Genomic DNA, 26,866 nt, shown 5'->3' on the forward strand with positions numbered 1-26,866 from the left:
GGCATGCCTGCGGAGGGTCTGCTGGTCCTGCGGCTTCGGCGGACCTCCCGCAGGCTGCCGCCAAATCCGCGGACCGGGGACCTCCCGCAGGCTGCCGCCGAATCCGCGGACCGGGGACCCCCGTGCCGAAGGCAGCCTGCCTGCTGTGCTTGGGGCGGCAAAATGCCTAGAGCCGCCCCTGACCCCAGCGGGGGGCTCTGGGGGTGGGGGTGACTCCTGGGGGGGCTGTGGGTTCCCAGTCCCAGTGCAGACCGGTTCCTTCCCCAGGGTGGGGGCAACAGGGAGGAGCCCGTGGGGAGCGGGAGCCCCAAGCCCCTTTCCCAGGGGAGAGGCAGCTGCAGAGGGGGAGATGCTCCCGTCCCCCCGGTGAGCCCAGGCTGCAGCCCAGCAGCACAGACACCCCAGCCTGGGGGTCAGCGACAGGGCCGGGCTGTCAGTGAGCTGGGCTATGGGGCAGGGGAGACTCGACGGCTCTTGCGTGGCCGGCGTTGACGGTGCCGATATTGTCAGTGCCACGGCAGGTATCGGTGCCGGGCGGTCCGACTTAGTAGAGCGCTCGGGCTGCGGAGCAGGCGGCTCGGACACAGCAGGAGTCTTGTGCCTCTTCATCCTCCAGGAGGGGGATCGGTGCCGAGCGGAGGTCGGTGCCGGCGACAGCCAGTGCCGAGAGGCCTGGGCGGTACCGGCGATCCGGTGCCGAGGGAGCGCTTTTTGAAGACTGACCAGCGCTCGGTGCCGAGAGCGGAGGAGTAAGAGCTGCCTCCCTCAGGAGCTGCTTGAGACGAAAGTCCCGCTCCCCTTTTGTTCTTGGCTTAAAGGCCTCACAAATGCGGCACTTATCTGTTAGGTGAGATTCCTCAAGGCACTTAGAAGAGGATCTCTTGTCGGCATCGGCTCATGGCCGGCCGAGCACGGTTTGAAACCCTGTGAACCGGGCATAGGCCCCGGCACCGGGTGCAGGGAAGGAGATAATCCCCAAACCCCTGTGAACTATATACACTAACTATACTACAACCGAATAAAGTTAACTACAACTATATACAAGAATTAACGAGAGAAACTATGAGTAGCTAGGGAAGTGGAGGTCAGCTAAGCCACGCTCCACTGTTCCAACGACCGACACGGGTGGTAAGAAGGAACTGAGGGGCGGATGGGTCAGCAGGGGTATATATCTGGCGCTATAGTGGCGCCACTCCAGGGGACGCCCAGCCGACCCACCGAGTGTTGCTAGGGTAAAAATCTTCCGACGAACGTGCACGTGGCGCGCGCACACCTGACTGGAATGGATAGGAGCAATCACTCAAAGAAGAACTTGTCAAAAACCACAGAGCTGGGAGAGAACCCAGGAGTCCTGGCTCCCAGCCCCCCCTGCTCTGACCCACCAGATCCCACTCCCTTCCCAGTGCTGGGGAGAGAACCCAGGAGTCCTGGCTCCCGGCCCCCCTCCTCTGACCCACCAGCCCCCACTCCCCTCCCAGAGTGCAGGAGAGAACCCAGGAGCCCTGGCTCCCAGCCCCCCCCCCACCCACGTGCTAGAGACAAGGATGGGGACTGCCTGTCTGGGGTGCTCAGTCAGAGGAGTGGGGCTGGCGCAGAATGAGGGGTCCTGGCTGAGGATGGGGGTTTGGGGGTGCTGAGGCTCGGGGTGCAGACGGAGGGACAGGCTGCGGGTCACGGATACAGACACCCCTGCCCAAGCCGGACCCTGTGTGGCCGGCTTCCCTGCGGGCGGGTTCTGTGGCTGTGTATGGAGGGTGTGGGGGGGTCTGTAGGACACGTTCCCCTCCCTCATGAGTTAACCACTTCCCAAGCAATCCAGCCCATCCTGCACCCCCCCCCGCTGGATTCCCCCCCCCCCCGCGCTATATGGAGCGGGTGTGAACGGAGCCCCCTGGTGACGCTCTCAGAGACAGACGCGGGTCGCTCCCTGGCCCCACGGTGTCAGCAAATGCTGCTCCCTGCTCCCAGCCCAAGGGACCTCCCCTGCCCCGTCCCACACCCATAGTGAATCCCATCCCAGAGCCGACAGCCTGCCCCACGGGGCTCCAGAGAGCTGGACGGGGGTGAGCAGCCATGGGGTGAATCCGGGGGGGGGTCTGCAAAAACCAGCTGCTCCCCCTGGGGCGGGGGGGGGGTCAGGCGCTCTCCCCCCTGCCCACCCAGCTCACACACACCCAGTGAGGGCTGTCACCACCACAAGGTCTTGTCTTGATAGCTGGGCGTTTGCCAGGGAACAGACCCTCACCCCAGGGAGGAGACACATAGGGAGGCCCCAGGAGGAAACACAGCCCTGCTCCCCCACCTCCACACCTGTCACAGAGGGCAGGGTCCCCTGGGCCCATGGGGGGGGGAGCTCTGGTGGGGCCAGGCTGAGCAGGGGGCAGGCCGGGGCCCAGGGCAGTGCCAGGTGGCTGTAGGGACTGGCTATGGAGGGCCGGGTCCCCAGCCGGGGGTCACTCCGCAGTGACCGATGGTGCGATGCCGAGTCACAGCCGGTCTGGGGGGCCCAGCTTGGGGCGTAGCCGGGACGTACAGCCAGTCAGGACAAGCTCCGCGCGAGGCCGGATGCAGGGATCCCGGCTGAAATCCCCAGGGCCGAGTTACCAGGAGGCCAGGCTGGCTGAGCAGAACCCGGGGGACATTTCAGAGGCCTGGGACTGCAACCCCCCAGAGCCCTGGATCATGTGATTCCGGGGATCCCCTGGCCCCAGGCCCATAGCTCCCCAACACAGAGACCATTAACAGTCACATTTCACACCCCTTACAAATGCCCCTCCCCGGGCTGCTACCGCAACCAGCGCTGGGCGCCTGCCTGGCCCCCTCTGAGCCCAGCTCCTCGGCCGGTCGGCCCCTCTCCTCCAGGGAGCCCCTGCGCCCCCCGCCCACCCCTGGGGAAGGGGTGGCACTGGAGAGCTGGAGAGCGCCAAGCCCCACAGCGATGGGGCAGCCGGGGCCCAGCTGGGGGGCCCTTGCTGGGGCGTGGGGGGGGGGGGACGTAGCATGGAGGGGGCTCAGTTTGACCCCAAACCAGCAGAGCACGTCAGCACACGCGGCATCTCACAAACTCCAGGGGGTCGCTCACCAGCTCGTCATTTGGCATGTTTGCAGGATCAGGGCCTCTAGCCCCTTAGTGACCTGCCTGCATCCCCCTCCCCCGCCGTTCTCAGCCTCCGGGAGCTCGGTCCAGCTCCTCCCAGTGCCGGAACAGGGACACGGCCGGGCGTGTCCCCCACAACCTGAGGCCTGAGCACACCAGAGAGAGAGAGTGAGCGTCTGTCTGTCTGTCGGTCTCTCCAGGCACCAGCGCGTGCCTGGCCTGGCCTGCCGCTTGCTGTGAGGGCCTGCGGGAGGTGCCGGTCCTGCGGCTTCGGCGGCAATTCGGTGGTGGGGGCGCCGAAGGCTTGTTACCAGTGGATCTCCCGCAGGCGTGCGGCCGAAGGCTGCCTGACTGCCATGCTTGGGCAGCAAAATACATACAGCCGCCCCTGTGTGTGTGTGTATATTCCCTAGGGGGGACCCTAGGCTGACTCTCCCCCCACCCCTCCAGGCAGCTGCGCCCCCACCCCCGCCAACCTGCACACACCTGCGCCCCCCAGAGGATTACCAGGATCCTGCTGCCTGGCTCTGACATGCCCGGCGGGCCCTGCCTGGGCCTCGCACCCGTCTGACGCAGCCAGTGCCAGGTTTACTATGGCGCCATGGAGCCAGGCCCATGCTCAGAAGGAGCCCCGGCCTGCTCCGCTTGCACTGCACCCCGAGACCCTGCCAGCTTGCTGGCTCCCTGCCCCCCCGCCCACCACTTGCTCCTCTCGGCCTGCCTGCCGGCCAGCTGAGAGCTCCTCTCTGCCTTGTCGTCCCACCCCCCTGCGTCTCTCTGCCCCCTGGCCGGACCCCAGGGCACCTCCAGCTCCGGGCAGTCTCTGCTTCCCACCACCTGTGGGGCCCCACCTGCCTCCCCAGAGCGGAGCCGCCTGGGATGGTGCAGGAGCCTGGCCAGTCTCGGCCAGGTGTGTGTGCGGGGGAGCTTGGGAAGTGGGTCTTGAGGGATCCCAAGGGGCCGGAGCGATTCCCCGCCCTGGAACCAGCCCTGGTTGTGCTGCCGGCTCTGCCCGGCAGATAGTCGCCTCCCAGCAGGGCTGGTGTGGCCAGGAGGCAGGGCTTGTGGGAGTGGGTCTCTGGAGGGCCTGGGGGGGGGGGTGCTGCTGGGCTGTGAGGGGGCGGGGAGGAGGTGTGTGTTGGGGCACTAGGAAGCGGGGGTTCTGTGGGGGGTGCTGGGCAGTTGTGGCAGGGCAGTGGGCGCAGGGCGCTGTGCATTTGTGACAGGGTTGGGGAGGCTCTGGCCATAGTGGGTCTGCGGGGGCTCTGGCCATAGGGAGTTGGGGGGTGTTGGGCAGGGGGTGGGGGGCTGTGTGGCACAGCATAGCCCACCCCCGAGGGGAAGGGGCAGGCTGGCAGCACAGGGCCGGGCAGGCCCCTGTGTGCCTTGCAACTGCTGGTTTGTAACTAGTGCCCTTGCGCTGGGCTGGGTGTAGCGAGGCCACCCCTGCCCTGCCCCATTGCCACTGGCCGGCCCCTTGCTCTGGGGACTGACCCTCCCCCCCTCCCCGGCCCATGCTCCATTGCTCCCAAGGGGGCCCACAAATAGGTTTGGTGCTGGGCCCACAAAAGGTTATTCCGGCCCTGGATGCAGCACCAGGGCCCCTGCTGGACGCCACGCTGAGGGTGGATCCCTCTGGGGCAGCTCCTCCCCGGGTGCAATCCAGCGTTGCCTCAGGGGGGCGTTGCTGATTTACCCCGCTGAGTAGCTGGGCCCGATTCACCCTCACGTGGCCATTTTCACGTGTCCCTGTCACTGGGCGGGACGGGGTCTCTGGGATCCCTGCGCCAGGCCCCCGACAGGAGCGTCCCGGCCACAGACGTGTCTGGCTCCATCTCCACACTCAGGAACGTCTCTGCCCCGCTCTGCGCCGGCGGGCGGCTGCGCCAGCCCCTCCCTCCGCTGGGGGCTGGAAACGGGCTACGTGCCGGCCTCAGCCTGGACCTGGCCAGGTCCCCCCACTGGTTCTCGGGCCTTGGCCTATAACTGCGGCAGCTCGTCCCCCCGCCAGGCATTTACCCCCCTTGGCTACAGAGCGATGGGGGCCCCTGGCAGCCGAGCTCCTCCGGCCTCCTCTAGGTCAGCTCCAGCCCCCGCCCGGCCCAGCAGCCCTTTGGGGCTCATCGCTCGGCCCCGGGGGACCAGAACCGGCCTCAGCGTTCCAGCTCCGCACCGGATTCGCTGGCACAAAACAGGTGCAAAGCACTCGCCCCCCACCCCCGTGTAACTGGCTGCATGACGCACCGGGTGGTGGTGAACGAGGCTGGGGGGAGCCAAGGGGGCAGGATACCAAAAATAACAACCCCCAAAAGCAGCAAAATTCTAGCTGATCTATTAACACAAGTTCCAACATTACTTACAAACATTCCACTGGCCGCCAGCTCAGCACCGGGGGCGCCCGCTGCCTGTCAGACCCCGAAAAGCCAAGACAGTCGCCCCATGAAACGTGTGTCTGGCGGCCCTGAGAAAATCAATTGGACCCCCCCCCCCCCAGTCCCCAGCTGCAGGACGGGCAGCGTCGCCGGGGCGCTGGGCTCGTGTGGGATTCAAACCCCGCGACAGGGCCCAGACCCCTGTGTGTCTCCACACCTTAAATAATAGAATTAATTTAAAATAAAATAATCCAGCCAGCGTCCGTCTCTTCGCTCCTCGGCTTCTCCCATGGGGGAGATTGGTGAAGGCTTTTAAAATACACCCAGAGCAACGATCCCTTGCAAACAGCCGGGGGTGGGGGGGAGGGGAATCTGAGCCCTGGGGAGATGTTAACAGGATTTGTCCTCCGCTCTGTCCATCCATCTGTCTCCAGCTCTGTCCATCTCTCTCCCTGCCTCTGGCGCCCTTCACCACAGAGCACAGACTCTGATCCCCACTGAGTGCCCCCCAGGCAGGGGCTCCCCACGCCTTGCCCCGAGCGGGGAGTGCGGGGGGTGGCCGCCACGTGCATCTCCCCCTAACGTTCCGCGCTGCGAGCTCCGGGCCGGGGCCTGCTCTGCTCTCCCCGGGCGGCTGCGGCCTGCAGCGCGGAGCACAAGGGCCCCTCCAAGCTGCCCGGAGCTCAAGAAGCTGCTGGGGCTGCCTGTGCCGGGGCCAGAACTCGGGGGGCACCAACGTGGCTTCCAGCCTCCATCACCCCCTGGCCCAGCCCAGCCCAGCCGCGGTTCCGAACCGGGCTCGGCGGCCCGAGCAGAGCAGGGGCACAAAGGACACGGGGAAGCAGGAGCGACCCAGGAGCAGGACAGACCAGGGGGGCGAGAGCATCCGGCCCCTGCCTCGGTCTCTCTCGGCCTCAGTTTCCCCCTCTTGGACATGGGGCTGGTGGCGCTTGCCGACCTGGCAGGAGTCTGGGAGGAGAACTCCCCTGCGGATCAGGCAGATGCTCGGGTACTGGGGTGATGGGAGCCGGGCGCCAGGAGACCATATTTGCACCATTGCTGGGGATGGAGTCTGTTTGGAAAGAAAACATTTCCCTAGAGTAATTTTAAAAATCCATGTTCAGCGATAACGTTGTGAAACATGTAACGGAGCAGAGCGGTTTTTCCCCGGGGGGGGGGGCAGCCCCCCACCCGGAACCACCGCCTGCTCTGCCCTGGATCCGGCCCTTTTTCCTCCCTCGCAATCCACCCGTCACCCTCTCCCTCCAGTTCCTTCCCTACATTTTCGAAGGCGGCCAGGGGCCCGCAGGCCGGCGCTCTTCAAGGGAAGCAGCCCCTGCGGAGGGCAGATGGCGCCGAAACCCGGTGCTCCAGTCTAGACGCTCGCCGGGCTTGTCCCGTCGGCGTGGGACATGCACCTCCCCCAAAGGCGGGAGCTAGGTCGATGGAAGAATTCTCCCCTCCGCACCCCTGGCAGACGGAGCTGTGCTGATGTCAGTTCCCCCCCCAGGAGACCAGCCCGGAGGCTTGGTGCCTGCTGAACCGTCACGTCTACATTGCTCCCTCCGGCCGGGGTGTGAAAAAGATAAACCCGCTCCTGGGCGACACGGCTACCCGGCCTCACCCCCAGCGTAGTGTTCGGGGAGGCGGTGGGGTAAAGCAACAGACAGACAGACAAACCTCCTGCGCCACAGGGTTCTGCCGGCCCAGTCTCCATAGCGCCACCGTGCCCCGAGAGAGAACGGGCAGCACGGGGCAGGCCGGGAACCTCCCTCCTGGAGCAGAGCTGCCAGGTGCCAGGTGAGACGGGGTTTGGAGGGGCTGTTGCTCTGCCAGAGGGGCGAGAGCCCAAGAGGGATGGATGGGCAGGGAAGGGGGCAGAGGAGCAGCTGGGGCTCCTTGGGGCGAGCGAGGCCACGGGTCAGTCCCCATAGTGCACAGACTGGGGGGCAAGGTAGGGGACCCAGAACCACTTGCAAAGGAACAGATCAGCTGCAGGCCCCCCACCAGGCACCAGAGCAGATGAGAGCGCACCACACACACCGCCTCCCGCCTTCCGAGCTTTGTCTGTGCTTCACTGTACGCAGCCCCCCATTGCAGCAAGGGGCAGGGAGCGGTACAAGCAGGGGGGTCTCAGACTTTGTACTGGTGACCCCTTTCAAACAGCAAACGTCTCAGTGCGAGCCCCCTAGAAACGAAAAACACTTTTTTGTATATTTAACACCGTTATAAACACTGGGTACAAAGCAGAATTTGGGGTGAAGACTGACAGCTCACAACCCCCAAGAGATCCCAGCCCCCAATTTGAAAACAAAGACAGCAGGTGCACGGAAATGATTTAAGTTCAGGAAAAGTTGAGAGCAGGCGTCGAAAACGTCTTAAAGCAAAACAGAAAAAACAAACAAACAGTAAAAAAAATGCCTGTAAAAAAGTCAGACACTTACGCTAACCTCCTACGTTCATTCTGTCCTTGCACCAGCCGCGCCAGGGGAGAGCGCGAACGCAGTCCCCCACTACCACAAATTATGCAGTCGAGTTTCCCGCATTTGGGGAAATCGCAGGGGTCAGCACACCCGCAGTGCAATGGATGAGCCTCACCCTGGGAAAACCACCTTCGTGATCATGGTATCTCCCCTGCCAGGTAAGTATGAGTTCCTGCCGCCCGCCCGCCGCCCGCCCTCGCTCCCCCCACACTCTCAACACACGGTGGGGCCCGACTCGGACCGACCGCCGGCCCCGCCCACACAGGCCCCGCCGCCGCCAGCTGCCCCAACAGGCCCCGGGCTCGGACCCTTCTCGCCGCCGAGCCCCGCACGGTCAATTGGAGCCCTGCTCGGCAGCCTGCTCCCGTTCCCACAATGCTCCGCTCGCGGGGAGATCTGCATACGTGCTCACGCGGCCCCGCCCCTGCCCTGGCCGGCCCCAGCTGTTCCGCGCCGCGCGCCCCCGCCAGGTCCCGGGGCTGGGCCCGGCCTCCCCGGCCTGCGGGCGGCTGCGGCTGGCGCGGGCGCGGGAGCCTCTGAAGAGCCGCCGGCACAGAGGGCGCGGGGGGACCATAGAACGGCCCCCCCCCGCCCGCGGGTGCGGGTGCCCCGGGGGTCCAGCGCTGCTGAGCTCAGAGCCCAGCGCGGGGCCCCTCCTCGTACAGCGCCCTGCACACACCGGGGTGTGACACATCCCCCCTCCCCCCCGGCAGGGTCTGTGGGGCCCCAGTGCCCAGCGCGGGGGGGGGGGTGTGGGAAGGGCCCCGCCCCTGTACAGCCCCCTGCACGCACCCGGGTGTGACACATACACCCCCCCAGCAGGGTCTGTGGGGCCCTTGGCCTGCGGGCTGCTCTGTGTGTGTCTGTGTGAGCGTGTTCTGCCCCGGGGGGTCCCCACAGCTCCCCCGGGAACTAACCACCGCAGGGCCCGGCGAGTCGCTGGGGCTGTGACCAGCCCAGCACCCGCCCTTACCCCGGCCTGGCTGTCAGTGCCGTGAGCCCGTGGTGCTGCCAGAGGTTCCACCCCACCCCTTCCGCCTGCGGGGAGCAGGGTCGGGGCCCGGGCACCCTTTTTTGGGGGCCTCCCAATTGTGCACACAGGCCCCTCTGGCCCAGCGGGTACTCCCCCCGTGGGTGCTGCGGGGGCTGTGCTGGTGGGTGACGGGGGGAGGGCAGACTTCAGGCTTCCAGCCTCCATCGGCCCCCAGCCCAGCCGGGCCTGCCCCAGATCTGAACAGGGTCCTTCCGGCCTGGGGATCTAGGGGTCTGAAAGGGACGAAGCCCCTTCTGCGTCTGGGGCAGGAGCCAGCCTTTCCCGGGCAGGGCAGCACCTTCATTCCCGGGACTGTCCACTGGGCGGCGCCCTTGCACCATCCGCTGGGCCCCCCTCTGCCCAGGGTCTGGGCCCCTCGCCTGCCCGGGAGGGGCCGAGTGGATCAGGCAGAGACAGCACCCAAAGGGTTAAATTAACCCAACCCGCCTGGCGTCTCCCCTGCTTCCCTTCACTCCTGCCCTGTCCGTGCCGGACCCTGGCCCAGCGGCGGCTGCTGGGACCCTGTGTCCCCTCCCCCCCACTACACTCGGGGAGGGGGGCAGCTGAGCCCGGTGCTGCCTGGCCCCTTGCCTGGGGCTGGGGGTCCCCCCGGGGTGATGAGCAGCGTCCGGGGGCTGGTGCTCGGAGCTGGGCAGAGAAGTTCTCGGGCTGGGTGAGTCTCCCTGTCCCCTTCCCTGTGGAGCAGCCCTGGGGGCTGGCTGGGTCCCGGGGGCTGGGGCTCTGCTGGTGACACTGACGGTGCTGAGAACCCACCTGGCTCATTGCATGGAGCCCCCAGGTGAGCAGAGACCCCCACACTGGGGCAGGGGGGATCGAGATCCAGTGGCTGAAGAACGGGCAGGAGCAGACGGCCGGGGTGGTGTCCACGGAGCTGCTCCAGAACGGAGACTGGACCTTCCAGATCCTGGTGATGCTGGAGATGAGCCCCCGGCGCGGGGACGTCTACACCTGCCAGGTGGAGCACATCAGCCTGCGGGGGCCCCTCGCCGTGCACTGGGGTAAGAGCCTCTGGGTGTGGGGCACCCCTCGGGGGATGGGCCTGGGTCAGAGCCCCTGGGGGCAGAGAGCAGGGACATGATTACAAAGGCAAAGAGAGGCCGGGCTCAGCCCAAACCGCCCGTGCTCCTGTTTCAGAGGCGCAGTCCGACTCCTCCAGGAGCAAGAGGCTGACGGGGGTCGGGCCTTCGTGCTGGGGCCGATCGTCCCGGCGCCCGGACTCCTCACCTGCCCGAGGACTAAGAAAGGTGAACGGCTCCGAGATGGGGCCAGCGGCCCAGGAAACGATCCCCAGTGGGGCCATGACCCAGGGGCACTGGAGGGTTTCACTCGAATTTTGATTCACCACAACTGACTTTAGCTTCCCCTTCTGGCACAAAGGAAGTTCCAGCGACGGAGGAACTTCCTGCCCCTCTCTCAGCCCACGCCCAGGACGTGTGGGGCTAATCCCAGCCCCTGGCTCCCCCCCATAGACCCGAGGTCTCCTCGCTAGTCCCACACACGCCTGGACCGTCAGGGAGCTGCAGACACAGAGTGAAGTGCCTGCAAATCAGTCACTGCCCCTCTAGTTACGAAACAAATCCACTTCCCCTTTTCAAACTATGGAGAGAAACTCCCTTGAGAAACGCACCCGAAATGGATGAACTCCTGACCCTGAATTCTGATTCTCCAAGCGGCTTCCCTTTGAGCTAAAGCAGGAAAACACGTGTAATAACTTGCAGGTCAAGATGCAGCCCAGCAGCCTTGGGGACGGGGCTCCCCAGAACAGGCCCTAGATACCGGCAGGTTCCCAGGAGCGGTGCTGCGGGCTGGGTACAACACGGGCTCCTTAGACAAAACAGGGGAGCAGACACGGGGGAGCCACTTTACTCGGCTTTAGGGAGCCCTTGTTCCTCGCTCAGCCCAATCGGCTTCTCCTGCTCCCTCTGTAGCAGGTGAGTGGCTGGGAGGGGCCGGTCACGCAGGTCACTGCCCACCTCAGCCACCCGCTCACCGATCCCCGCGTCCGAGGAGTAAAACCCTCTAGACAGAGTCCTGCCTCTGGGCACAGTTTGCTTCTGCGCAGGTTGTGTGAGCCGGGTCTGAACGAGCTCCCCCCTGGCATCTAGACCCTGCCCTAAATTCTCCGTTACCAAGGGACAAGCTACGCGCCCTGCTGCCTTTCCTGTCCACAAGCCACTCTTAGCAAAACGCCTTAGGAGAGACGTACCCCAAGAGTCGGGTGCTGATGTGTAAATGCATGAACCTTAATTGGGATATTGCAGATTATGTGTTTTATGACTTTTAAAGCAAACTTTGTACATTTGGCTAATTTAAGCACCACACCCAGATGTACCCACACTCTTCCCTTAACCTGTGTATGAGATAATTATAGCATTAGCTTTAATAAAACCAATTACATCTGACTGCAGGGGTCCTGCAGTGTGGTTATCCATATGGTATGGATAAAGGGCAGCAGATCTCTGCTGAGCAGACCTGGCACTGCACTCGCTAAGCAGGCGGTGGGGGTGCCAAATCCCTATGGGATGGGAAAGAGGGTGGGAGCGGAGCCTCTATCCAGCGGGGGATTCTGTCTGAGACCAACTCGACACTCGAAATGACTTGGGACTAATCCACGCTCCTGAGCGACGTCGTTACACTAAGTGTTGCTGTAGAGGCGCTTCTGGGTGTCACGGAGTGTGGGGGAGTCAGGGCCTTGCACCCCACTTCCTGGGACTCACCGCGGCTCTCAGCCAGCCAGGAACACAGGAGGTTTATTAGCCGACAGGAACGCAGGCTACAGCAGAGCTTGGAGGCACAACCAGGACCCCTCAATCGAGTCCTTCTGGGGGTTCAGGGAGCTTAGAGCCCAGCTTGGGGCTCCCTGCGTTGCACCCCCCAGCCCAAACTGAAACTAAAAAAATTCCTCTCTTCGCTTTCTCCCCCCTCCCCCCAGCTCCTCCTCCCTTTGTTCAGTCTCCAGGCAGAAAGTGTCACTTCTCCCCACCCCCTCCTGGCTCAGGTTACAGCTCAGGGAGCTTCCTGCAAGGGCAGTCTCCCATCCCCAGTGTAACCCCCCTGCTCCCTGCGTTGGGCCTGTTTAAATGTGTTTAATTCGCTGTTTTCATAGGGTGTCTAAGGCAAAGGTTATGTACGTCACTGGCTTTAATGAAATCCAATATGGAGCACATCATCTGCGCCCCTCGGACTCCATCTTTGGAAGCAGACTTGTTTCCTGTTAAAGACACTGGATTTCCCTGGCTCAAACCAGACTGAACCAGTTTTTCCCACCAAAACCAACCCCCAACCCCCTGTTCCCTCAGAACGTTCCCATCTGTGACGGTGCGGTTCTGGCGGGACCCAACTGAGAGAGCCAAATCAGGACCAATTGCTCAAACAGGGCAGTCACAGCCCTAGGCTGGGGTTTCTCCACCTCTAAGGCAAACCAAACCAGCCAGACAAAAAGGACTTTGGTCTCACCCCACTGGCTTACCACAAGTCACATGAGCAATTTCCTTAGACACTCCAGTCTCCCAGCATCACCACCAGTGCACTCGTCCTGGGGATGAATGGTTATGAAAACCAACACCCCAGTAAAAGGAAAAGGTTCCCTCGATCCCAAAGGACCAAGCCCCAGACCCAGGTCAATATACACATCAGATCTTACCCACAAATCACGCTGTTGCCAATCCTTTAGAATCTAAAATCTAAAGGTTTATTTACAAAGGGAAAAAGGTAGAGATGAGAGGTAGAATTGGTTAAATGGAATCAATTACATACAGTGATGGCAAAGTTCTTAGTTCAGGCTTGCAGCAGTGATGGAGTAAATTGCAGGTTCAAATCAAGTCTCTGGAATACATCCACCGCTGGGATGGGTCATTCAGTCCCTTGTGTAGAGCTTCAGTTTGTAGCAAAGTCCCTCCAGAGATCAGAAGCAGGATTGAAGACCAAAATGGAGATGAGGCATTAGCCTTATATAGACTTTTCCAGGTGTAAGAATCTCTTTGTCCTTACTGTGGAAAATTACAGCAAAATGGAGTCTGCAGTCACATGGGCCAGTCCCTGCACTTTGCTGAGTCACAAGGCGTGTCTGCCTTCTCTCCATGGGTCAATTGTGTAGCTGATGGTCCTTAATGGGCCATCAAGCCAGCTAGGCAGGGCTAACACCAGCTTGTCTGGGATATTTCCCAGAGGCAGAGCATAATACAAAATACAGACAGTACAGAGCCAATACTTATAACTTCAACTACAAAATGATACACAGACACACAGACAGCATAATCATAACCAGCAACCCAGAACCTGGTCTTAGACACCTTATATGACCCCCTTTACCTAAGATTTGGTGCCACTACAGGACCTTGGTTGCAACCCATGTTCTATATGGTCCCAATTTATATCAATAACGTCACACCATCTGGGTGGGGCTGGAGCCGGTTCTGGGCTGGATTGTTAAGGGGAACCCCGAGATGTGGAGCCTGCTCGTCTTGCTGCCGACTCCACCTGGCAGAAGGGTTCCCCTTGCAGAGCAGGGACGCGCAAGGAGAGGCCGTCAGAGCCTCCAGTGCAGGGGCTGCCCGGGACGGTGGTGCAGCCACCACGCCAGCCTGGAGCAGGACACCTGGGACCTCTGCTGGGACCTCGGGCAGGTCACGACACCTCCCCCTTTGCTTCTCTCTGCAACAGGGGCGAAGGGTATTGGCTTGCCTGGCTGGCGGTTAACTGTCAGCGCAAACATGAAACCACGTGCGGAAATGGTGAGAAACCAGAATGTGCACGGCCCTGGTGCTAACAAGTGATACTGCAGAACTAACCAGCCCGTGTCGTCTTATTGTCACTAAGAGCCAGGGACCGAACACGCTGGTGTGTTACAGGAGGGTCATTTGCGTGCTGCCTCCGAGCTCCAGTGTCGACCCTAAACCACACAAAACAAAACAACAAAGCCCCCTGCTGCAAAAGCAGACAAGCCCCAGCATCAGCATTGCAGAGCACACGTGGTGCAACCACCGCCGGCAAACCGGTGTGAAACCCATTGCAGTCACCTCGCTGCGCTCCGGGGGCTGCTCCCAGTGTCTCCTGCTGTCTCGCCGTGCAGGGACCCGCTGTGCCTGCCCCACGGCGGAGATACAGGGACAGCACGTGGCTTCCTCCAGCAGGACGCGTGGGTCTGTCTGCGGCTGCCCAGCCTCCTTCCCTCCACGGCGCTGGCTCAACCGTTTTGGGTCCCGCCCCAGATTTGAGTCCTGGGTACCTGCCTAGTCTGGCTATGTACGAATCCGGCCCGACGTGGGAGTGGGGCGCTGTCCCCGGGCAGTCAGGGCTCCCCGTGGCTCCAGGGCGGCGCTAGGGGCTGGGCTGCAGGGGGTGGGCAGCAGGGGGCTCTGCCCGGGCAGTCAGGGCTCCCCATGGCCCCAGGGCGGCGCTAGGGGCTGGGCTGCGGGGGTGGGGGGGCAGCAGGGGGCTCTGCCCGGGCAGTCAGGGCTCCCCGTGGCCCCAGGGCGGCGCTAGGGGCCGGGCTGCAGGGGGGGCAGCAGGGGGCTCTGCCCGGGCAGTCAGGGCTCCCCATGGCCCCAGGGTGGCGCTAGGGGCCGGGCTGCAGGGGGGCAGCAGTACCCCAGGCTGGAGGAGATGGGGGGGTCTCACACACACTGACCCTGGGACAGGGCCTGGTTCTGACCTGGCTGCCGGGACCCCCCTCCCGCGCTGCCCCCGCTCCCCGGCTCACCCTGCCTGATTGGCTCGGGGCTGGCAGCCGTGGGCGCGGAGCTGAGCGGAGACAGACAGAGGGAGAAGTGGGCAGAGTCGCGTGTGCCCTGGGTAGGAACGAGCATGTGGGCGACCCCGGGTCCCTCGTCCCGCTGCCCTGACGCCCGCCACAGCCCGGATCCCCCTTCCCCTGCCAGGATGCTGCTCGCTCTGCTGCTCCTCCCCTGGGCATGGGGGGCCCTGGCCGGTAAGTGGGGACCCCCCCTGCCCTTATTTCCTACTGGGGCCGATGTGGATCGGCCCCACGCTGGGCTAGTGACCCTTCCTGGGGGTGAAGGAGGAGGGGGGAGATCCTGGAGCCCGGGAGACTCATTAATCTCTCTCTTGTTCTCCACTTGTTTCCTGACGCCTCCCCGCAGCCTCCCCTCATCTCCCCCCAGCATCTCTCACCTTCCGGGTGCTTAAAACCACCGTCTTCCACAACGCCAGCTCCACGGACATGTGGGGGACGGCCCTGCTGGGCGACCTGGAGACCCACTCCCTGGCCTGCAGCACCTGCGAGATCCGCTTCCTGCAGCCCTGGGCCCAGCAGGGCCTGACCCCGAAGCAGTGGCAGGACCTGGAGCTGCTGATCCATCGCTACCTGGCCGACTTCTTCCGTCTGGTGAACAAAGTGGTTCAGGATGGAGGAGGGGGCTGTGAGTAAGGAGGGTCTGGGGGGTCCCTCCCACTCCCCGCCAGAGGGCTGAGAACGGACACACTCCCCACAGCCTGAGCGTGTCCTGGCGGGGTGGCGGGAGGGCAGAACAGTCAGTGCCAGCCCCTTAGGGGGACAGAAGCCGACATTCCCCATGTCCCATTCTCTGCCCCACGGAGCCCATCCCCCAGCTCTGGGGCCAGCCTGTAGCCTGCGCGCCCTGGAGGGGAAAGGCCCTGGGTCCCAGCCCCTCACCCGGGCCCTAGGCCCCGTGTCCCAGCAGAGGAGCGTGTAGGCTGCTCCCGGGGCCACCTGTCCTCGAACGTTGAAACCCGACACTCTGCAAACCGCGAAACACCCCACACCAGCACAGGAAATGCAGAGCTAAGATAGTGCCCCCCCCCCAGCGCTGCCCCAGGGCACGGGACAGACCCAGCTCCCCGCGGCTCAGCGGCTCGGCCCAGGGTCTGCGCTGGGTGTCTGGTGCGGGAGCACTAAGGTCCTTGGGGGAGACTCTCTCAGGAACCCCTTAACCACCTGCCCCCAAATTTGCACCACAAAGTCTCCCTGCCTTGCTGGGGCAGAGCTAGTTTTGGGGCAATCTGCCTGGGCAGGTGCGTTTCGCGACAGAGTGACAGCCGCAGGGACCCTCGGCGATCACAGCTCCCAGCCGCAGGGACCCTCGGTGACAGGGCTCGGACGGGTGCTCCTGGGGCTCGGAGGCTGCAGCCTCTCCCGCTGAGCGAGTGTGGGACTCGGTGTGTCACGCCCTGAGGTGCTGCTGGCTCGCAGAGGTGTGAACTGTCCGTGGGCAGAGGTGCCACCGCCCGGCGTCCTGCCCCCCACACAGAGCCAAGGCCTGGGGACTTGTGTGACGTCGTGTGTCCTTGCCAGCGGTGCAGAGCTGAGCCAGGGGAGCCCCGGGATGGGCGTTTAGTGAGGCTCAGGGCCAGAGTTTTCTCTAGAGCATCTAAACAAATAAAACATTTCAAAGGCAGATCATTTGGGCGGGGGCTGGAGCTCACCAGCTGCCTCAGGCCCCGATGTCTCCCAGCGATTTTCAAGCCAGTCTGTCTATCCACGCTGACCTTAGAGCCCTCTGAAAAATCAGCTTTAAACAGAAACTGCAACGTACCCTGAACCCCAGCCAGGGTCGCCCCACAATCCCGCCGTCATCTTGTGCCGAACGTCCTCCTATCACTTGACATTATGTCGTAACCCTGCCCCCCCCGTCTGTCTATCTATGCCCCCCCCCACGGTGACCTCCAGACCCCATCCTCATCCCCCTGCCCTTCCTGTCCCAGACCCCTTTGTCACCCAGGTCTCCTTCAGCTGCGAGCTGCAGCCCAACGGCACCTCGAGGCGACTCTGTGACGCTGCGGTGGACGGCCAGGACTTCATCAGCTTCGACATGGACACAGGCAAATGGGTCACTCGGCAGGGGGACAGGCTGGGGAGCTACGTCCAGGATCTTATCAGCCGGGATACGAGCATGTCCACCCTGTTCCCGTTCCTCCAGAGAACAATGTGTGTCTATGGGATCGATACCTTTGCCCAGCACGGGAGAGAGTCTCTGGAGAGGCAAGGTGAGGCTGGTCACCATTCCCCGCTCGCTGAGATGCAGCCACCTCTGGGGTGGGGCATGGGGACTGTTTGTATAGCGACCCTTGCCTGGTGTACAAATGCAGCTACAGCTGGGGTGGAGCACAGTAGCTATTTCACAGCCGCAGCGCTGTTTAGGACAGGAAGTGAAGGGGGATCCGTCACCACTGGTAATGCAGGAGGCAGAATTGGGGTCTGGCCAGGACAGCGGGGCCAACGCCTGACCCCGGGGAGCGGAGCTGGGCTTGGCTAGTGAGTCCCTGAGGCTCAGGCTGAATCGTCCCCTCTCCCCCGCCCCGTCTCTCTCCTCCTGTCTCAGAGCGGCCGGTCGCCGTGGTGTTTGCCCGAGCGCCTCCCCCAGCCGGGACCCCCGCGCCGGTACTGCTGGTTTGCCGGGTCACCGGTTTCTACCCCCGGCCCGTCCGCGTGGCCTGGCTGCAGGACGGGGAGGAGGTGGTGCCGGGCTGGTGGCTGAACTCCAGCGGGATCCTGCCCAACGCGGACCTGACCTACCAGCTGCGCAGCTCCCTGGGCGTGGAGCCGGGCGCCGGGCACAGCTACGCCTGCCAGGTGCAGCACAGCAGCCTGGGGGGCCAGAGCCTGCTGATCCCCTGGGGTAGGTGCACGTCCCCGGGGGGGGGGGGCGGTCGTGGTCTCTGGGGGCTTTTCCTGCACATCCTGAGTGGGACGGGGGTGGGTCCAGGCAGCGGGACTGGGGCGCAGGGAGGCAGTGGGGGTGGGTGTGCGGGGTGGCGATGGATCAGGAGGAGCAGGACGGAGGAGCTGAGGGGGGACGTGACAGGACTGGGATGGAGGGAGGCGGGGAAAGGGAGCACGGATGGGGTGGGGGAGAGCTCTGTGTGGAGTGGGCTGGGTGGAGCCGAGGGGCAGGGCTGGGGAGGGCTTGGGGTGGTTGGGGAGGCACAGGGGTCTGGAGGATCGGACAGAGGGGAGCAGCACTGCAGCAGAAGGAGGCTGAGGGGTGGGACCGTGGGGAGCAGATGGGACTGCGGGGGAGGCTGGGGGAACAGGGTCCATATTCCTGTGTCCATTCCCCGTGGGTCAAGGGTGGGGGCAGCAAAGGGCGCTGTGGGGGAGGCAGAGGGAACAGGGTCGGGATGGGGGGCTGAGGGCAGTGGGTCGGGTGAGATGATCGGGGTGGGACTGCGGGGAGGCTGAGGGAGCAGGGTGGGGGCTGAGGGCCGGGGTGGGAGGCACAGGGGACGGGGGAGGCAGAGGGAACACGGTCAGGGGTGCTGAGGGCTGTGGGTCAGGGGTGGGGGGCACAGGGGGGACTGCAGGGGAGGCTGAGGGAGCAGGGCCCACACTCCTGTCCCCGGTCCCAGCCCGGCACCCCCTGTGTTACAGAGCAGAGCAGGCCCTGGGGCCCCGGCCTGGCCGTGGGCATCACCCTGGGGGTTGTGGCCGTAGCCGCCGTGGCCGTGGTGCTGTGGCGGAGGAGACGCAGGTGAGTTCTCTCCCTCTCGGGGGTGGGGGTGGGGCCGTTGCACCCCCTAACCCATCCCCTCTGCTCTCTCCTTCCAGGGGCTGCCAGGGCGTTAGACCAGGGGAGTCCAGGCCCTGAGGGGCGGCACCGGACCAGGCGTGGGGATCGGCCCCTCTCCTGGGGACATGGACCTTGGGAATGGATCTGCGCCCGGCTCCAGAGCTGAGGGCCCCGAGGGCTGATCTGGTCTGGAGTGCAGAGAGATCGGGGCCCGGGCTGGGGGGTTGGGATTTTCCTTCCTCTGGGACGTTCGGGGCGTGCGGGACGTTTGGGAGCTGTCACAGAACGGGGATTTGAACGAATCCGGTGTGTGCCTCCATTACCCCACGTGCTGCCAGGTTAACCAGCTGGCCGGGACAGGCTGGGCACTCCGCAGGGACCCAGAGGTGACATTGCCAGCTGGGGGGCCTGGGCCCCATGCCCATGGAGAGCCCGGGAAGGACCTTTGGTACCCAGCAGCTACCGCCTGTGGGTGGCCGACCCCTCCGCAGGAAGCCAGCCGGGTGTGCCCAGCGCGGGAACAAAGGGCTGAGGAGGGGCCAGGTCGGGGTGTGTGACGTGTGGGGGGCTGGAAGCTGGGGCTCTCTCCTGAGCTGGGAAAAGGAGGGGTCAGAGGGCTCTGGGCTGCCCAGGCTGAAACTCTGCTCTGTGCGCTAACCGAGGGCTGCGTACGCGGCGGTGCAGCCAGCTAGCAAACCCCCCCGCTGCCCCTCGCTGCCGGAGTCCCTGCAGACGTCAGCAGGGCAGCGCGCCCTTGGGGGCCCGAGTCTCGCCGTGTGTCATGGAGTGTGGGGGAGTCTGGCCCTGCACCCCTCTCCTGAACTCACAGTGACTCTCAGCCAGCCAGTAAAACAGAAGGTTTATTGAACAACAGGAACACAGGATACAGCCCAGCTTGGATTCAGAACCAGGGCCCCTCAATCTGGCCGTTCTGGGGGGGGTTCAGGGTGCCTGGATCCCAGCTTAGGATCCCCTGAAACCCACCACCCAGCTCCCAAAACCAAAACTGATTCCACTTCCCCCCTCCCTTTGTCTAGCCACAGCCAGAGGTGAGACCTCCCCTCCCCCAGCCAGGCTCATGTTACAGCTGCATACCTGTCTCTGCCTACCACGCACACAGACAGCCCCTGCTCCATCACACCTCTCCCCCCTCCGAGACTGAACTGAGCGGGGTCACTGCCCAGTGACCCGGGGAAGTTCGGGGCCCCCTCTCCGGGACAGCGCATCCGCTATCAGGTTGGCGCTTCCCTTCACGTGGACCACGTCCATGTCATAGTCCTGCAGGAGCAGGCTCCACCTCAGGAGCTTGGCGTTGGCTCCTTTCATCTGGTGCAGCCAGGTCAGGGGAGAGTGGTCGGTGTACACGGTGAAGTGGCGCCCAAAGAGATATGGCTCCAGTTTCTTCAGGGCCCACACCATGGCCAGGCATTCCTTCTCGATGGCCGCGTAGTTCTGCTCCCGGGGTAGCAACTTCTTGCTCAGGTACACGATGGGGTGTCTCTCCCCCTTTTCATCCTCCTGCATCAACACCGCCCCCAGGCCCGTGTCTGAGGCGTCGGTAAACACCATAAAGGGCTTGTCAAAGTTTGGGTTTGCCAGAACTGGGCCTCTGAGCAGAGCCTCCTTCAGCGCCTGGAGAGCCTCCTGGCACTGCTCGGTCCAGACCACCTTGTCTGGCTTCCCCTTCTTGCACAGCTCAGTGATGGGGCCGGCTATGGCACTAAAGTGGGGCACGAACCTCCGATAGTACCCCGCCATCCCGATAAAGGCCTGGACCTGCTTTTTGGTCTGGGGAGCGGGCCAGTCTCTGATCGCCTCCACCTTGGCCGGTTCCGGCTTTAGGCAGCCGCTCCCCACCCGATGGCCCAGGTAAGATACTTCAGCCATCCCCACCTTACACTTCTCAGCCTTGACGGTTAACCCCGCCTCCCGGAGTCGGTCCAGCACTTGTCTAACCTGGAACACGTGGTCCTCCCAGGTCTGGCTGAAGACGCAGATGTCATCAATATACGCCACAGCAAAACTCTCCATCCCCCTCAGCAGCTGATCCACCAGGCGCTGGAAGGTGGCCGGCGCTCCCTTGAGGCCGAAGGGCAGGGTCAGAAACTCATAGAGCCCCAGGGGAGTGATGAAGGCCGATTTCAGCCTGGCATCTGCGTCCAGCGGCACTTGCCAGTAGCCCTTTGTAAGATCCATGGTGGTGAGGTACCGAGCGCCTCCCAGCTTGTCCAGGAGCTCATCAGACCTTGGCATGGGGTAGGCATCAGATACGGTGATGGCATTAAGCTTCCGATAGTCCACGCAGAACCGGATCGACCCGTCCTTCTTGGGGACCAGCACCACTGGGGAGGCCCAGGGGCTGGCGGACGGCTGGATCACCCCTAAAGCCAGCATGTCCCTGACCTCCCTTTCCAGGTCCTGGGCAGTCTTCCCGGTAACCCGAAAAGGGGAGCAGCGTATCGGGGTGTGTGTCCCAGTCTCCACCCGGTGGACGGTCAAATTAGTGCGTCCAGGCTGGTTGGAAAACAGCTGTCGGTACAGTTGCAGCACCCCTCTGATCTCAGCATGCTGAGCCGGGGTCAGCTGATCTGAGAGGGGAATCGCCTCCAGGGGGGAACCAGCCTTTGTCCCTGGGAATAGATCCACTAGAGGGTCATCCCCCGGCTCCTCCCAGTGGCCACACACGGCCAACACCATATTCCCCCGGTCATAATATGGCTTCATCATATTCACATGGTACACCCGGCAGTGGTGCGCCCGGTTCGACAGCTCCACCACATAGTTTACCTCATTTAGCTGCTTGACAACCTTGAAGGGCCCTTCCCAGGCAGCCTGGAGTTTGTTTTTCCTCACGGGGATGAGAACCATCACTTGGTCCCCGGTGGCGAAGGCGCGGGCCCGCGCCGTGCAGTCATACCAGACCTTCTGCTTCCTCTGGGCTCGGGCCAGATTCTCCCTGGCCAGGCCCATGAGCTCGGTAAGTCTTTCCCGGAAGGTCAGGACATACTCCACCACCGACTCTCCATCGGGAGCGGCCTTCCCCTCCCATTCGTCTCTCATCAGGTCCAGGGGCCCCCTTACCCGCCTTCCATATAACAGTTCGAACGGCGAGAACCCAGTAGACTCCTGGGGTACCTCCCTGTATGCAAACAGCAGGTGAGGTAAGTATTTGTCCCAGTCCTGTGGGTGCTGGTGCATGAATGTTTTTAGCATCATCTTTAGCGTCCCGTTGAACCTCTCCACCAGCCCGTTGGTCTGGGGGTGGTACGCTGAGGCCCAGCTGGGTCGGACCCCACATTTCTCCCACAGGGACTGGAGCAGCTCCGACATGAAGTTGGACCCCTGGTCCGTTAAGACTTCCTGGGGGAACCCCACCCGGCTGAAAATGGTCAGCAGTGCATCCGCCACGGTGGCTGCTTCGGTAGAGGACAAGGCCACCGCCTCGGGGTATCGAGTGGCGAAATCTACCACCACCAAGATGTATTTCTTTCCTGACCGGGTCGCCTTGCTGAGAGGCCCCACCATGTCCATGGCCACCTTCTGGAAAGGCTCTTCTATGATGGGTAAAGGCCTCAGAGCTGCTTTCCCCTTGTCCCGGGCCTTCCCCACCCGCTGGCAGGGGTCACAGGATTGGCAGTACTGCCGGACATGGGTAAAGACCCCAGGCCAGTAAAAGTTCTGTAGCAGCCTCTGCCTGGTGCGCCGGATTCCCTGGTGCCCTGCGAGGGGGATGTCATGGGCCAGGTACAAGAGCTTGTGGCGAAACTTCTGGGGAACCACCAGCTGCCTCCTAATCCCCCATGCCTCCACCTCCCCGGGGGGAGCCCATTCCCGGTACAGGAACCCCTTCTCCCACAGGAACCTCTCCTTGCAACCTCTCCTCATGGTCTGCGCTGCATTGAGGTCAGCCCGGTCCCTGGGCTTCTGCAAGGAGGGATCCTTCTGCACCTCGGCCTGGAACTCAGCAGCTGGGACAGGGATGGGGACCTGCTCTCTCTCACCGGCTGGGTCTGAGGCCGCAGCCTCTCTGGGTCGTGTCTCTGGGCGTTCCCTCCCCGCCAGGCACTCGGGCAGAGTACTTTCCCCGTTGTCAGGGTGCAGAGCCCTGCGCCGACTCTGACTACGGGTCACAATCAGGGTACCCTGGGTATTGCCGGGCCAGGTCTCGAGGTCCCCCCCCATTAGCACCTCTGTGGGCAAATGGGAGTGCACTCCCACATCCTTGGGGCCCTCCTTGACCCCCCACTTCAGGTGCACCCTCGCCACGGGTACCTTGAATGGGGTCCCGCTCACGCCCATCAGGGACAGGTAGGTATCAGGCACCATCCGATTTAGGCCCACCACCTCGGGCCGGGCCAGCGTCACTTCTGCGCCTGTGTCCCAGTACCCAGTGACCTTCTTCCCATCCACCTCCAGGGGAACCAGGCACTGTTTCCGGAGGGGCAGCCCCATGGCCACCCTGTAGCAGCCCCTTGGGACCGGAGCATCCAGCCCCCCAGGGGCGCTGACCTGGGGCCCTCCTCCCTCCTTCCCAGGTGGGACGCTGCCAGCCCCCCTCTCCTGGGCACGTTGCCCCTCCTCCGATTGGGTCTGTACCCAGTCAACCCTCGGCGGGTTGGGTCTGCTCGGTCTGTCTCTGAGCTTGGGGCACTGGGCCCGTATGTGGCCTTGTTGGCCACAGTGAAAGCAGCCCATGTCTCGTGGGTCCCCTCGAGGGGGTCGGGTGGACCTGACGCTGGACGTTCCCCTTTTTTGGGGGTTCTCCATAGGGCCCCGCTGGGAGGTCCCGTGGTGACTCTCTCTCTGCGTTGAGGCAGGCCTGCTCCCTCGAGACTCCTCCCTGCCATCCCCCGCCCGACTGTCCATGTATTGGTCGGCCAGTCGGCCTGCATGCTGCGGGTTCTCCGGCTTCTGGTCCATCAGCCACTGCTTCAGGTTCGACGGGCACTGCTCATACAGGTGCTCCAGTACGACTAGGTCAAGCAGGTCCTCTCTGGTTTGGGCCCCAGCCGTCCACTTGCGGGCGTACCCCTGCGCCCGGTTGACCAGTTGCAGGTATGTGCCCTCCCGGGTCTTACGTTGACTCCGGAACCTCTTCCGGTACATCTCCGGGGTCAGCCCAAACTCGCGGAGCAGGGCCTCTTTGAACAGGTTGTAGTCCCGCGCCTCCTCCCCTCTCATTCGGCTGTACACCTCCACGGCGGTGGAGTCCAGTAAGGGGGTGAGGCGCCGGATCCTGTCTGCAGGGGCAACCTGGTGCAGCTCGCAGGCGTTCTCAAAGGCCGTCAGGAAGGTGTCTATGTCCTCCCCCTCCTTACGCGGGGCCAGGAAGTTCGTATCGAAGCTCTTTGTAGGCTTGGGCCCCCCCTCACTCACCGCAGCCGGGGCCTCCCTATTGTTCAGCTGGGCCATGGCCAGCTCATGACTGCGCTGCTTCTCCCTGTCATCGTATTCCCGTTGCTTCTCCTTCTCCCTCTCATCGTATTCCCGTTGCTTCTGCCGGTCCTCCATCTCCATCTCCTTCAGTTTGATCTCTCTCTCCAAGTCCAGCCGCCTGCGCTCCACGGAGGCCGAGCGTCGCCGGGACGATCCCCTGCTGGCCGGGGGGGTCACGGTGCCCTCCGTAGCTGGGCTCCTCCTCCCCCTCCCCCTAGGCCTAGGGTTGGGGGGTCTCGAGGAGCCCTCATCCGCCGACTGGCCACTCCCAGCGGGGACAGACACTGGTGCCTGCGCTGCATCTGCCCGGCTGCTTCCCTCAGAGACAGGGACCGGTTCATCCCTGCGATCTCTCTCCTCCAGCCGGGCAATCAGCTGGGCCTTGGTGAGCTTCCCATGGCGCAGCCCCCCCTGCTTGCACAGCTCCACCAGCTCACACTTGCTCTTCTGGGAATACATCTTCCTGCTGGCCACTCGCAGGCTGGGGTGCTCGCCGCTCCCCACGGGTTCCAGGGGGACCCCTAGTGTGCCAGTCCTTGAGCTCACCACCTCTCTGCCAGGGTCGAGCTGCAGACTCCTCCGCCCCTGGGATCGCTCGCTGTGATCCCCCGGGGGACCCTGTTACTGCAAAGTCCTGCTCTCTGGCCACACTCGCCCAGGGGTGACTCGCCCCTTCGTTTTACTGCTCCCCAGTCACTTACTGCAGGAAGCGCCGTCCACAGGGTGCCGCCGATCCCACCGCTGCCACCAGTTGTCACGGAGTGTGGGGGAGTCTGGCCCTGCACCCCTCTCCTGAACTCACAGTGACTCTCAGCCAGCCAGTAAAACAGAAGGTTTATTGAACAACAGGAACACAGGATACAGCCCAGCTTGGATTCAGAACCAGGGCCCCTCAATCTGGCCGTTCTGGGGGGGGTTCAGGGTGCCTGGATCCCAGCTTAGGATCCCCTGAAACCCACCACCCAGCTCCCAAAACCAAAACTGATTCCACTTCCCCCCTCCCTTTGTCTAGCCACAGCCAGAGGTGAGACCTCCCCTCCCCCAGCCAGGCTCATGTTACAGCTGCATACCTGTCTCTGCCTACCAAGCACAGAGACAGTCCCTGCTCTCACCTACCAGCCACACAAACCTCCCTATTCCATCACACCGTGTCCCTGCAGCAGGAGGATTTTCCAGCTGTACTTTGTATGATTGAGAATGAAGGATAAAGAATAATAACGTAGCAGGTATGACATGTACTGGGGTAGGATTTCCCCCCATCCTGCCAGCCACCCGTCCTGAACGCAGGAAGGAATGGGCCTAAGGGGCCATTGGTAAAGAGGCATCAGCCCGGATCTGTGTCTGAAGCTGATTTCAAGGCCGGGACAGACCTTTAGGGTCACCACCTTGTTCTGGGTTTAGCATTTTGAAAGCAGTAAAAGAATGTGATGAAGCAGCAAAGAATCCTGTGGCACCTTATAGACTAGACAGACTATAAGGTGCCACAGGATTCTTTGCTGCTTCTACAGAACCAGACTAACACGGCTACCCCTCTGATACTTGACAGAATGTGATGAGTGTTTCCTCCTGCATTGCGATTGGATGTTCCTGTCCCAACGCTCTGTGCAACGCGATCCTGTGTTGCGTGTGACTGAGGAACGGGCGTGTTAGAGGATAAGTGGATAGAGGATGAGAAGAACAATTTAAGAAAACAAGCACTCGTCAAAGGACAATTCAGCACCACGGTGCAGAACTCGCTGGTCCCAGTGAAGGAAAATCATTGTATAACCAGGGGGCCTTGCCATGAAACGTTGGGTTCGTCCTGCCAAGACTTCCCCGGAGCATCGTGTCTCGACCGACGGGACCCGGCTCCTCCCTACCCACAATCAGCCCAGCTGGGCACTAGGCTGATCCGGACTCTGGACTGGTCACTGTAACATCGACTGGCGGGACCGTGCGTGTGTGATTGGATGCAGATGCTAATTGTTGTATTTCCAATAAACGCGGCATGTTGCCTTTTCCCCTGAAAAGATCCCGTGTGCTTCTTATAAGCAAAACATCCCACCCAGGTGGGCTCGCTGCAGGGAGCCCTCGGCGTGAAGCAGGGGGCTGGCGGCGCCGAGGTTCGGTTCCAGGAGGTGGTGAAGTCACGTCACTTGCCCTAGTCAGAGAGTGACACACTAAGTGGGTCTGGTGCCCTGAAGGAGCCCCCCAGGGACATCGCTCTCCTAGGGCTGCCAGTGCCGATCGGCTCTTCGGGGGACGGAGTGGGAATTGTCTGTAATAGTTCGGATGAACACTGTGTGTGCCTCAGTTTCCCCATATGCTGCATTGACTAGGCGGGGGGGCTGTTTACTCTTTGCAGAGGCCCAATGACCCAGAGCGCGTGGCCCTCCTGCCTCTCAGCCGGGCGCTGGGCCCCCTTCCCCTGGCCACGAGCCCGGACTGAGGAGGGGCCGGGTGGGGGGAGCTCACCGGGAACTAGAGCCAAAGGGGGGCAGGGGACAGAGGCCCAGAGCGGGAGCCAAGGGGTCCACACAGCTTGGCTGGGGCTGGGAGACCCCCAAAGGAACTGTGCTGTACCCCATTTCTCTGTGCTGGCCTGTGCCAGTCACCCCACAAACCCGCCCGCTGTGACAGGCGGCCTGAGTCCCTGCCTGTGCGCGGGGGGGCATCGCCCCCTTTGGGGTACACGTCTCTCGGGGGTGCCCAGTCCGGGGGGACTCGCAGTGTGAGGCCGGGGTGCTAGTGGGGCCGAGGTTTGTCCCAAGGAGGCCGGGGGACCCGGGGGGGGGGGGGGTGTGTGACACTCCACACGGGCCCTCCCAGACCCAGGGCCAAGGCTGGGCCAAGGGGTCCAGGGGCCACAGAGGGGTCCAGAGCGGAGATAACCCGGGAGCTCAGGGGCTGGCGTATGAGCCGGGATCCCAGGGGTCATTCCCGGCCCTGCCACAGAC

General features: G+C 63.2%; 1 protein-coding gene and 1 non-coding gene across 4 annotated transcripts in view; one reads left to right on the top strand and one right to left on the bottom strand.

Annotated features, from left to right (window-relative positions):
* LOC120394828 (DLA class II histocompatibility antigen, DR-1 beta chain-like) overlaps positions 1 to 25,877 on the top strand; it is a 32,046-nt gene extending 6,169 nt beyond the window's left edge. Inside the window, exons 4-9 of one of the 3 annotated variants that reach the window (XM_039518984.1) lie at positions 9,824 to 10,004; positions 15,108 to 15,386; positions 16,690 to 16,971; positions 17,307 to 17,603; positions 18,356 to 18,455; positions 25,477 to 25,877. In XM_039518984.1, coding sequence (XP_039374918.1) covers positions 9,824 to 10,004; positions 15,108 to 15,386; positions 16,690 to 16,971; positions 17,307 to 17,603; positions 18,356 to 18,455; positions 25,477 to 25,483 — 1,146 coding nt within the window. In that variant the 3' untranslated portion in view covers positions 25,484 to 25,877. Of the gene's footprint in view, positions 1 to 9,823; positions 10,005 to 15,107; positions 15,391 to 16,689; positions 16,972 to 17,306; positions 17,604 to 18,355; positions 18,456 to 18,532; positions 18,588 to 25,476 lie in introns of those variants that run through there. The other 2 variants (XM_039518983.1, XM_039518985.1) reach the window with 2 other exon arrangements.
* LOC120394852 lies at positions 7,955 to 8,118 on the bottom strand. The gene has a single exon (XR_005592417.1). It is a non-coding gene; the product is annotated as a U1 spliceosomal RNA (small nuclear RNA).
* Positions 25,878 to 26,866: the final 989 nt, after the last annotated feature.

Source organism: Mauremys reevesii, unplaced genomic scaffold, assembly GCF_016161935.1.
Source record: "Mauremys reevesii isolate NIE-2019 unplaced genomic scaffold, ASM1616193v1 Contig8, whole genome shotgun sequence".
Taxonomy (NCBI): domain Eukaryota; kingdom Metazoa; phylum Chordata; order Testudines; family Geoemydidae; genus Mauremys; species Mauremys reevesii.